This window comes from Hyla sarda, chromosome 4 (assembly GCF_029499605.1).
Source record: "Hyla sarda isolate aHylSar1 chromosome 4, aHylSar1.hap1, whole genome shotgun sequence".
In the NCBI taxonomy this organism is placed as follows: domain Eukaryota; kingdom Metazoa; phylum Chordata; class Amphibia; order Anura; family Hylidae; genus Hyla; species Hyla sarda.
Window position 1 is genome coordinate 308,729,627 of NC_079192.1, and position 13,310 is coordinate 308,742,936.

Below are 13,310 nucleotides of genomic sequence, written 5' to 3' on the forward strand. Positions count from 1 at the left end.
GGTGACTGGGTAGTGCAGGTAATAGTGTAGGGTATGTTGGTATTAACCCTTTGTTGTCGTGTCGCGAGGTTTCCTTAGGGTAATGGTCCTACCGCCGACTGTCCCAGAAACGGTAGGGAGAAATAATTGAATGTCCACAGCAGATATTGATGAAAACCGGAATAAACTTTACTGCATATTTTATGCAACTGAAGGTAACAAAACAGTATTTGTATAGAGGACCGTAGTTCAGGTTCCTCACAGGTTTGCTGGGACTTCTAAGTATAATGAGCTTTGATTTGCTAGCCACTAATTGAGTTGCAGTAGTCACACAGGATTTTAGTAGTTTTGAGCTGGAAAACTCACGGTTTAGTGGCTGCGGAAGATAAGGCTTCAGGCCTAGCTTGAATTGATGATTTGTGCTGAGATGTGCTTTCTTTAAGTGCCAGGAACAAGAGAGAGAATTTAGTGGCAGCAGCCCCTTATATATTAAGGGGGTGGGACAAAGCTTATTGGATAGCCAAACCTGTCAGTCCTGACCTCTGGAACTCTGGGTATATCACATGACCCAAAGGTCCTTAAATCATAGCATAACATAAATTAAAGACATGTGACCTCTAAGGTCCTATACAGAGGTATCCTAGATTAAATACATAAATATATACATTAAATATTGCATATTAAGAGGCGACTAGGGTTTAGCCCTTCAGGAGAGCCCATTAGCATGGAGGGACTCTGTCTGAGGGGACTCCAGACAAAAGGGACAGGACATGACCTGTACTGGGACACCACAAGCGCTTACAGGAAAACTAATTAAATTTACTCCACCAAGAAGACTGGAGAATTTCTGTGCTCCATAACAAAGCCGTTTAAAGTGTATAATTACCTTTTTAAATTCCATTTTATAGTTTTCATAAGAAGGAAAATTGACATAAAAAGTAAAGTACCTTTGTATATTCTTTACATTACTTAGGGTGCATTCACACTACATTTTATACCTTCGTGGCACAAATTCGACACACCTGCTGCCGTATCTGTGCTGGACTCCATAGTGACCCTAGCGGAGTCCCCTAGTGACTTCTTCAGGTCATTTTCCGACCGTATCTAACTTTTAGCCCGTACCATGCAGCAGACCATGATTTCCACTCCGGGGTAAGTGTCTCATATGGTCAGAAAATTACCCGAACGGAGTCACTAGGTGACTCCGTTTTGGTCGACTTTAATTAATAGGGTCTGGCAAGGATACGACAGCAGACAGTATTGAGCTTATTTTTCAATGAGGACATTTATCAATGCTTTGTACCCACATTTTTCCCATCCACTAAACAAATTGTAAAACATAACTTTAATTAAAGCCGATAAACTGATTAAAAACCTCTACCCACTGGTCCCGTTGGTGTAGCAAAACAACAAAAATCAATAAAGCAACAAATGCCACTGCATGTCAATCTAAAGTGCATGTATATGCTGTTGTGGCTGCAGTCCACAACAATCCAGGGACCAGATAGGTGATTATTAACACATCGCCCACTCGACTTTTCACCACAATCAGTGGCTTTCTCAAGGACTTTAGGGCAAATGGCCACACTAGAAAACTAGCGTTAAGTTACAGGTCGATCAGTCAAGCTGCCAGAGTTCGTTCTGATTACTTACGGCCCGTTCCTAGCTGAAGTTATATTAATCATTGCTCTTCAAGGGATGTTCTGGCCCCCACCTTCCGAGACCAGCCCAAGTGACAGCCTGCTCTGCCAGTCACCGGCTAAGATTGAGTTCCCGTCTCAGTTGCTGATTGGTTGAGTGTACCATCACTTAAGCTCATCTCAGAGGGTTAAGGCCAGGGCGTGCCAAGGACGGGTAAGTAGCAGAGCCCATAGAGGAGGTCCTGTGGCTAGGGCATAAGTTAGTACCCCTTTAAGCAGTGTAGCCTTTCAAAGTGAATAATGTATCATTGTGATTAGGGAGCTTGTCTGTTTCACGATACCCAGGGTTTCAAAAAAAAAATAAGAGTGTAAATATAAGCTGGGATAGACACATACTATAATTACTGGATGTAAGATCTTTTGTCTGATAAGCGTTCCTCTAATCTTCAGACTATGCGTGGAGAGACACCGCTGCACATTGGGTGAAATAGCTGCGAAGGCAACCATATTTCTCCCAGCAAGTATCGTACACAAGACCTATTACTAAGAATAGGAACCGCACATGATACCTGCTGAGTTTTGTATGGTTGCCTTGGTAATTCCGTCACCTACTACACAGTTCTGTCTCTTAGCATCCAATCTAAATATCTGGCAAGAGAGACATTAGAGGCATCTAATCCACCTATTATCAAGCATGCAACGTTGTCAGACAAGACAAATCCTAGTTTCTCAGAACTTTTACTACACATGAGAATTCTCAGGGCATAGGGGAAAGCATCAGAATTCTCCTTCCATTCTTATTTCTGTCAGATACTGATAGTATGCCCGGTGCTTTTGCATTTTAAAGTTTTTTCCTCTTGTGGAAATATTTGCAGCTTGTGTTTGATAGTTATGTGCTACTTTTATGTGCCCGTTGAGTATTATACAGATATTCTTGTGCTGGATTTTTAAAGTATGATTTTGCTTTTGGTTTCTTAGCTTCCTTTGTAGTGAATATCCTGTCATTCCCATTAGAGATCACTACTCTGTAATTTTCTTTTGTTTCATATGTCTTTTGAAGTTATGGGTTAAAAGAAGTTCATGCAGTAAATTTAAACACTTCAAGGGTATTCCCATCATATAAAGTGATTGTATATATGCTGACAGTGCATAGGTTAGGATTCATCCTCTGGGTTCCCCACTGGTCCTGACAATGAAGAAGCTGTACTGCTGATTCAGGGTTACAGCCACTGCAATGTCTTTTTCTGCACAGTGTTGCCCCAGCCATCTGAGGTACTGTAGCACTTCCCTTGCATGCCTGGGAGCACCGCAATACATGGAAACCCAGTGATTCAGCACTGTGGCCATGTTCTTCTCCAGATCAGATGGGGGGGGGGGGCACATAGATCATATAATGATGACATATTTTTATTTTTGCAATCCTAGCAATATTTAATGTTGATGAACTGTTTTAGACTCTTTAAGTTATTTATTGGTTTCTTATGTTTTTTAGGCTAAAAACAAGGAAACTGGCATCTTGGCTGCTGCCAAAGTTATAGACACCAAAAATGAGGAGGAGCTGGAGGACTACATGGTTGAAATAGAAATACTTGCGACCTGCAATCACCCCGGCATTGTAAAGCTACTTGGTGCTTATTATTTTGACAACAAGTTGTGGGTAAGTACTTCTGTACTTCTGTTTCGTTGTCAATTTATAAATACATGTTCAGAGTCATTTAAAGGGAACTGGTCACCAGTTAATGTTGCCCAAACCAAGAGAAGTGTGGAACACTGACAGGCTTCTTCTGTACAATGATGGATGATTCAGATGATTCATAGTTATGAAGCTGTCTGGGAAGTCATGGGCAGTCCCCTGTGGCTTTTCCCTTCCCTGTCAACCTTGATTGCTAGATCGATCTCTTTTTGGTCATACAGTGAGATACTTTACTCAGGCTGGAGGTGTGAGGAAAAGCCACTGGCGACTGTCCCAATGACTTAGCGTTTCGTTCCCTGTCAGCTGTAAAACTATGATTCCTCGAAATGCTAAGTGTATCATTGGAGCCTGCTAGTGTTTAGGGCAACATGAAAGTGATGATGGGTTCCCTTTATTGCTAGAGGTTAGCATAGATGTCCACTATGCCTTGATGTTTGTGCCAAAACTTTTGTGACCTCTAAGTTAGCTGCATAGCGAGTGACACTATTTGCCACCATTTTGCAAAACTTGTGTTAACTTCTATGTGGAGTCTAAGGAAATGGCAAAATAGCGACATCTGGTTGCAGTTAATGTTACCTGGTTTATGTAGATATGTAGTCCTAGCTGTCCATTTAAATTACTCTTCAGTTCTTATAGGAAATCTGACATCAGTTTCATCTGCGCTAACTTGTTGGTACAGGCTGGTAATAATTATCACTGCAGCTGCTGCTTTACCAGGCCCGCATGTGAGCGGGCTTAGCCCCTTAATGACAATTGACGTAATTGTACGTCATGGTGCCATGGTACTTAATGCACCATGACATACATTTGTGCTCCGCCATGACCACGAGCACCCGACTGGTGCTCGCGTCATGCGCGGCAGGTCCCAGCTGCTATAAGCAGCCAGGGACCCGCCGATAATGGCAGACATCTGTGATCACTCAGATGCCCACCATTAACCCCTCAAATGCCGTGATCAATACAGATCACGGCATCTGCAGCAGTGCAGTACTTTAAATGGATGATCGGATTGCCCGCAGCGTTGCCACGGGGTTCCGATCATCCGTAATGTCGGACAGAGGTCCCCTCACCTGCCTCCGTCCATCTCCAGGGGTCTTCTGCTCTGGTCTGAGATCGAGCAGACCAGTGTTATCGGTGATCTTCTGCTCTGATCAGTGCTATGCCCTATACATAGCACTGAACAGTATTAGCAATCAAATGATTGCTATAAATAGTCCCCTATGGGGACTTTTAAAGTGCAAAAAAAAAAAGTAAATTGTGAAAAATCCCCATCCCCAATAAAAATATAAATCATCAGTTTTTCCCATTTTTACTGCCAAAAAAGCGTAAAAAAAACGTATAAACATATTTAATATCGCCACGTGTGTAAAAGTCTGAACTATCAAAATATATTGTTAATTATCCCGTACAATGAATGGCGTAAAAAAAAAATAAAGTCCAAAATTGCTGCTTTTTTGTCACATTTTATTCCATAAAATTTATAAAAACATTTGAAAAAGTAAAACCCAAGCAAGCTTGGTACCAATAAAAACTACAGATCACGGTGCAAAAAATGAACCCTCATACTGCCCCATATAGGGAAAAATGAGAAAGTTATAGGTGGTCAAAATAAGGCAATTTCAAACATACTAATTTTGTTAAAATAGTTTTGAGATTTTTTTTTAAAGCGGTACAATTATAGAAAAGCAAATAATATGGGTATCATTTTAATTGTATTGGCCCACAGAATAAAGAAAACATGTCATTTTTACAGTAAAGTGTACAGCGTGGAAAAAAAAAACTTCCAAAATTTTCTAAGTTGCGGTTTTCTTTTCAATTTTCCCACATAAATAATAATTTTTTTGGTTGCGCTGTACATTTATGGTAAAATAAGGGATGTCATTACAAAATAAAATTTGGTGACGCATAAAACAAGCCCTCCTATGGGTCTGTGGATGGAAATATAAGAGTTATTAATTTTTGAGGACGAGGAGGAAAAAAAAAAGCAAAAATAAAACTGGCCTGGTCCTTAAAGGGGTACTCCGCCCCTAGACATCTTATCCCCTATCCAAAGGATAGGGGATAAGATGTCAGATCGCCGGGGTCCCGCTGCTGGGGACCCTGGGGATCACTGCTGCAGCACCCCGCTATCATTACTGCGCAGAGCGAGATCGCTCTGCACGTAATGACGGGCAATACAGGGGCCGGAGCATCGTTACGGCACGGCTCCGCCCCTCGTGTCGTCACGGCCCGCCCCCGTCAATACAAGTCTAGGGGAAGGGGGCGTGGCGGACGTCACGCTGCTCCAGCCCCTGTATCGCCCGTCATTACGCACAGAGCGAACTCTCTCTGCGCAGTAATGATGGCGGGGTGCCGCAGCAGCGATCCCCGGGGTCCCCAGCAGCGGGACCGCGGCGATCTAACATCTTATCCCCTATCCTTTGGATAGGGGATAAGATGCCAGGGGTGGAGTATCCCTTTAAGGCTAAAATGGGCCTGGTCCTTAAGGGGTTAAGTAGCAGCAGTGGTGACATCAGCGTGCTCCTGAAGGATCCGCTCATGCACCTTTCCTGCTGTCCGAAGAAAGATAACTTGCGAGCGAGACCACGAGGTCCCATTTTCATCAGTGTCATGCACACAACCAGCATATATCAACAAGTGCGGCTGACGCTGATAACAGATTCCCTTTTAGGGTATGGTCCCATATACAGCTTATGCAGCGTATTTCCCCATGCACAACATAGTCTGCAGCAATGGGAAATACGCTTCATATTCTCACGTGATCATACACACAGGGCTGGCCGGCGGCAGCCCTACATTTTCGGTGATGATTGTAGATTGTGACACTAAAGCGTGGGCGCGCCTCCAATCTTCACTGAAAACGCAGGGCTGTTGCCGGCCTGATCATGGATGATCGTCTGAGATCACATAAGTGGTACGTGGGACCGTACCCTAAAGAAGCGTAATTGGTTGTCTGATATTTCTTTGGTCTCTAGGAAATATTTCTGATTTTGGTGCATTTAACCCTAAAAGCACTGCAAGCAATAGTGTTGTGGTAAACGGTGATGGAAAGGGTTTAGCTTATTTAGCTGTGGTTGTCCTGGGGTTCATGCCTCTTAGGAATCTCTATGTCACACCTCAAGTATGCTCTATGTTGTAATACATTTCTATTCTCTGAGAAGGCTTACGTGATAAGATGCTGATGTTGTTGACAAGTGCATGCCTAGGAGATTGAGGTTTGCTTGTGCCTGTGTAACATGTGACACACCAGGCCGGCCCAGCTGTCAGCATGTTTAGTCAGTGAGTGCTGGTTTACCAAAGGTTAGACTTTAGTTACATAAGTGAATTTCTAGGAGCATGTGTCAGAGAAATGAAATTAAAGGAACCATTTTAGCACTAATGTTTAACCCCTTAAGGACCAAGCCCATTTTCACCCTAAGGACCAGGGCATTTTTTTTGGCAAATTTGACCACTGTCACTTTAAGCATTGATAACTCTGGGATGTTTTTTTTTTTTTTTTTTTACTTGTCAATTCAGATTCCGAGAGAGTGATTTTTTATTTTTTTTCTACATATTCTACTTTACATTAGTGGTAAAATTTCATCGATGCTTGCATCATTTCTTGGTGAAAAATGTGAAAATTTTGCAATTTTTTTAGCTTTGAAACTCTGCTTTAAAAGGAAAATGCATATCACAAATAATTGATATATTGATTCACATATACAATATGTCTACTTTATATTTTCATCATAAAGTTGATATGTTTTTACTTTTGGAAGACATCAGAGGGCTTTGGCTCAGCAGCGATTTTCCAATTTTTCACAAAATTTTCAAAATCGGAATTTTTCAGGGACCAGTTCAATTTTGTAGTGGATTTCAGAGGCCTTCATATTAGAAATAACCCACAAAAGACTCCATTATAAAAACTGCACCCCTCCAAAGTATTCAAAATGACATTCAGAAAGTGTGTTAACCCTTTAGGTGTTTCACAGGAATAGCAGCAAAGTGAAGGAGAAAATTCAAAATCTTGAAACATTTTTTACACTCTCATGTTCTTGTAGACCCAGTTTTTGAATTTTTACAAGGGCTAAAAGGAGAGAAATCCACCTCCCCCCCCCCAAAAAAAAAGTGTAACCCAATCTCTCTTGAGTAAGGAAATACCCCATATGTGGATGTAAGGGGTTCTGCGGGCACAGTAGAGGGCTCAGAAGGGAAGGAGTGACAATGGGATTTTGGAGTGAATTTTTCTGAATTTTATATTTTTACAAAGGGTAATAGGACAAAATGCCCCCCTAAATCTGTAACCCCATTTCTTCTGAGTATGGAAGTACCCCATGTGTGGACGTTAAGTGCACTGCGGGCGTACTACAATGCTCAGAAGAGAAGGAGTCACATTTGGCTTTTGGGAAGTAAATTTTGCTGAAATGGTTTTTGGGGGGCATGTCACATTTAGAAAGCCCCTATGGTGCCAGAACAGCAAAAAAAAAAAAAAAATGCATGGCATACTAACTTGGAAACTAAACTCCTCAAGGAACGTAACAGGCAGTTCAGTGAGCCTTAACAGCCCTAAGGTGTTTGATAAATGTTCATTAAAGTGGGATGTGAAAAGGAAAAATTTTATTTTTTTGACACTAAAATGCTGGGGTTACCCCATATGTTTCATTTTCACAAGTGATAATAGGAGAAAATGTCCCCGTAAATTTGTAAATACATTTCTTCGGAGTAAGGACATACCTCATATTTTACGTAAACTGCTCTGCGGGTGCACACCAGGTCTCAGATGAGCAGGAGTGCCAATCAGCTTTTGGAGAATTTTGTCAGGGACCTTGAGCATTTACAGAACTACCATGGAAACAGAATAACGGGACTCCCCCTCAAGTGCCATCATTTTGGAAACTACACCCCTCAGGGAACGTAACAAGGGGTACAGTGAGTATTTACCCCTCACAGATGTTTGGAACATTGGGCCGTAAAATTACGGCCCTTCATGTCACATTCCCCCCGCCCCCTCTGTCGCATTTCCCCCCCCCCCCCGTCACATTCTTCCTCTCCCCCCCCCCCCCCCCCCCCCCCCCCCGTCACAATCATCCCCCCCCCCCTTCTCACCTTGTCCTGCAGCAGCATACACTGGGTTTGCCGGGCAGATGTCAAACCTAGTGTATTTGCTGCAGAACAAGTCCTTTCCCCTTCAGCCAATCACAGGCTTTACACCACTGCGGCCTGTGATTGGCTGAGAAGGGAAAGGTCCAGTAAGATGAATGGTGAAGAGAGCAGGGACCAGAGCGCACGGAGGGGAACGACATCTGCAGGGACCGGGATTAGGTAAGCAAAAGTTTTTATTTTTTATTTTACTCCTTTTTCCTTTTACACTTAGCTCAGTGTTTTTCTAACAGGGTGCCTCCAGCTGTTGTGAAACTACTACTCCCAGCATGCCCGGACAGCCTTTGGCTGTTCGGGCATGCTGAGAGTTGTAGTTTTGCAACAGCTGGAGGCCCCCTGGTAGGGAAACACTGACTTTTAGTATTTTTCTTTACCTGCTCTGGCCGGCCCACACCACGGGAGCCAACCAGAGCAGATAATCGCATGTTTTCCCCGGGGCTGCATCGCTATATCGCATTGCTTTTGCGATATATCGTGCAGCCCGGCCGGGAACTCTGCAATTCTACCCCGAGCGTGACTCGGGGTTACCGATCCTGGCAGGGAAAATTAACCCAGAGTCACGCTCGGGATTACCGCTCAGGAGGTTACAATTTTTTAAGGAGTGCGTATATATGTGAATAAGCCCCTTTCCTAATAAGAGTTCCGATAATAAATGGTTCCGATAAAAACTACAGATCACGGCACATAAGATTACCCTCATACATCCCTGTATATGGAGAAATTGGAGTTATGGGGGTCAGATGGGGGGGGGGGGGGGGGGCTTGCCTCGGGTGTAAAAGGAGCTACAGCTCTCGCGCCGCTAATAGCCTGACATGCTGCGATCACCGTGGCCGCTATTAAACCATTAGATCACCTCTGTCTAAGTTGACAGTAGTGTCTAAAGGGATCTTATATCCATCCCTGGTGGTCTAGTGGGGGGGGGGGATCGTACTATTTTGGTTGAAATTATTTCATCTACCAGGACAAGTGGATTTTCTTGAGGGACAAGTAGATTGTGTTCCGCTTTAGTCCCTTGGACAAGTATTTTTTTATTTTATTTTATTTTTATTTCCACACCCCTGGTACAGTATTCTGCTCAGATTTCATGTGCAGGATTTGATGCGCAGGATTTTCTGCTGCAGATTTCAATGTAAACTAAATGACTAAACACAGCTTCAAATCCTGTGCTTCAAATCTACACAGAATACTGTACATGTGAATACACCCTAAAGGTCTATTCACACATACAGGATCCTGCGTAGATTTAATGCGCAGGATTTGTAACTGCCTATTAGAAGCTGTGCTCAGTCATTAAGTTTACATTGAGATCTGGAGAAGAAAATCCTGCGCATCAAATCTGCACAGAATACTGTACATGTGAATACACCCTAAAGGTCTATTCACACATACAGGATCCTGCGTAGATTTAATGCGCAGGATTTGTAACTGCCTATTAGAAGCTGTGCTCAGTCATTTAGTTTACAATGAGATCTGCAGAAGAAAATCCTGCGCATCAAATCTGCGCAGGATCCTGTATGTGTAAACATACACATAGGGTCTATTCACACGTACAGTATTCTGCGCAGGATTTCAATCTGTGTTCAGTCATTTACTTTACATAGAAATCTGCAGCAGAAAACCCTTCGTATGAATTCTGCATAGGATATTGTTTGTGTGAATAGACCCTAAATCAGAGAATCTTGTTCTCAGTCTTTTAGTTGTTTTTACAATCTAACAATATAAAAAGCAACTAATAAGACTGCAGATATATAAATAGTTTAACCAATGTATATTACAAATATACACGTTATTATCTTTAATATATGCACATTTTTTGCAAATGACAGTGCCCATTTAAGATATTCATAACAATTTGTAATCTTCCAACATTCCCATCTAATTTGCCAGAAACTGCATCATTTTTTTAATGTCAGCATAGATGATCACTACAGGTGTCATTACTGCATATTTGGCTGCAGTATATCCATTGTGTATTGTTCTAAAACCACCTTCTATTTGTGTTCAGCAGAGGATCAGGGCTTTCTGTTCTATTCTACAGCTACAGCTATGTTGTTTATCTTGTGGGTGAATCTGATGCAGGTGATGTGTGGATGAGGATTCCATAGTGTTCCACGGCGTTAACTCATGATTCCCCTGCTTCCATTCTCTAGTTCTTTGTGCAGCTTGTTTCAGTGTAACAGTGTGCGGTAAGATGTATAAATCACCAGGTCTCATTGCCTAAGGGGTTGTAGTAATGAATGTGGGTGTTAATGCCAGGCATCACTAACTGGATTGGGTGGTTATATAAACCGGTTCTCCGGAATTTTAGTTGTTTTATCCCATCGTTCCTGTAGGTTTACTACTTTCAGGAAAGCTATATCCGTTTATATAGTTTTGTGACAGGAGCTTGTTATGCTGCATTCTTGAATACAGCATTGATGTGTTTACTGTACAGGAATACATGAACATTACTCTGACAGGTACATTTTATTGTTGTACAAAAATGTGTAGTATTTGCTCAAGATTTTATCAATATATGACAAAGCATGCTTAGTCTCATGGGGGGAGATTTATCAAAACCTGTCCAGAGGAAAAATTGCTGAGTTGCCCATAGCAACCAATCAGATCGCTACAAACTGTGGTCTCCAAACTGGGGTCCTCCAGCTCTCCAAACTGGGGTCCTCCAGCTCTCCAAACTGGGGTCCTCCAGCTCTCCAAACTGGGGTCCTCCAGCTCTCCAAACTGGGGTCCTCCAGCTCTCCAAACTGGGGTCCTCCAGCTCTCCAAACTGGGGTCCTCCAGCTCTCCAAACTGGGGTCCTCCAAACTGGGGTCCTCCAAACTGGGGTCCTCCAAACTGGGGTCCTCCAAACTGGGGTCCTCCAAACTGTTGCAAAACTGACTCCCGGCATGCTGGTAGTTGTAGTTTTGCAACATCTGGAGGTCCACAGTTTCAGACCACTGATCTATAGCTTTTCACACCCAAATCATTCAGTTTTCTGTGCAGGAAACCTAAGCAGCTGAGCGCAGTATTCCGCTGTCAGTCCCATAGACTTTATATAGAGCAGCATTGCACATACATTGAAATTCCTACCTATTACGGTTGTGGTTTCCCTGATATATGCTACTGAGAGGCATCTGTACCCTTCTGAATGATACCAGTCATATGGTGAAAGATAAGACAGGAGACATACTCCTCCTTCGCATTCTATTCTTTTTACAGTGCAAAACGGGGTAGATTCTTCTCATGGTGACCTCTCAGAAGATAAAGCCTTAGGCTCTGTTATGGCGTATGTTTCTGACAGCAGCTTTGACTGTTGACATATCCGTTTTGTAATGGTTCTTGACAGTTCTAATTGACACCTAATAGGTCAGTCAAGTGTCTGTCATTTTATAGTATAGAATAGTACATAGTGCTATGAAAGTCTGCCTGTCTAGACAAAGATTAAAAACCAAATGTGGACTGAGCCTGTAGAGCAGCGTCTCCCAACCAGGGTGCCTCCAGGTGCTGCAAAACTACAACTCCCAGCATGCCCGGACAGCCTTTGGCTGTCCGGGCATGCTGGGAGTTGTAGTTTTGCAACACCTGGAGGCACCCTGGTTGGGAGACACTCCTTTAGAGTGATATTAGACAGGCAAACTGCTGCCTGAGTTCTGTTACATGGCTGTTATTGTGTGGGCAGCGCCATAGGAATGATGGATCATTCATGGGGCCCTTAACTCTTATCATTAGCCTCTCATTTACACAGGGCGATGTGCGGCTGATGAATGAGGATTTTTCAACATGACCAAACCACCCGACCAGTCGGTGAACAAGTGTTTGCTCGTCCATCGGGTGATCACTGTGCCCATTACACACGGTGCTTACCGGTCTATTCAGGTAATAATCGCTTTGTGTAATGGAGCCCTTACTTAAAGCACAATAATTTGGCTATGGTTTGTATGACGTCATTTTGAATGGGTACACAATATTTCCTAACTCAATGTGTACTCACACATGACCAGAGGTTTAATTTTACTATAGTTCAGTGATAATCCTGTGACATGTAAATTCACCATCAGTGTATTCTTGCACAATGTGGTCAGAATATGTTATTGCTGAAATTACTGCCTGTGCTCGGGGTTGGGATTTTGAACTATTGCTTCTTTCCTATTTTATGGTACACTGAAAATAGATTTAAAAAAAAATAATAATAATAATAAAAAAAATAATAATAATAAAAAAAAATAATAATAAAAAAAATATATATAATATATATATTTAAGCTAAAACTGCTGACAACCAACCCATCATGTGAACTCAGTTTTGTTGATGATATAGTGTACAGGCTCCAGACTATAGGGTCATTTAGACAAAGAGAGAGAGGGGAGACAAATCCCCCTTAAAGTCATTTTCACCCAACTGGAATTTCTTGCAAAGTGACTCAGTAGAGTAGGAGACAAAATTTACTACAATACAGTAAACAGAGATAAGAATCATCTTTAGCAAGAAAAGACAATTGGTCATTATATCCGGCAGCGGCTTGGCATGGCTGTGATATGCTTTAAAGAGGCCTTACCATTAGAAAGTCTGCAGCAGAAAATCTGCAGCAAAAATATGCACTTGTGAATGTACCCGAAGACATGATTGTTATGAAAAGTAATGTTGGTTAGACCTGTGCTATATTTATCTTTTACAATTTCTACTTGGCATCTTCCTGTAAGACATGTTTGTGAGAATATTTTATGTTACACCCATCCTCATACTATTCCTGTGTGTCTTACACATTACGGTCAGTACTGTGTCTCGTCAGTCATTGAGCTGTTTATCAGGTTCTTCAAACATGTTATCACTGACTTTGTATGGGTGCTGCGTCTGGGGAAACCTTCCCTTCAGTGTAG

General features: G+C 42.3%; 1 protein-coding gene across 2 annotated transcripts in view; it reads left to right on the forward strand.

Moving 5' to 3' along the window:
* Positions 1-13,310, forward strand: part of STK10 (serine/threonine kinase 10) — a 124,114-nt gene that overhangs the window by 33,278 nt on the left and 77,526 nt on the right. For both annotated transcript variants that reach the window (XM_056574824.1, XM_056574823.1), the window contains exon 2: positions 3,112-3,276. In XM_056574824.1, coding sequence (XP_056430799.1) covers positions 3,112-3,276 — 165 coding nt within the window. The remainder of the gene's footprint in view (positions 1-3,111; positions 3,277-13,310) is intronic.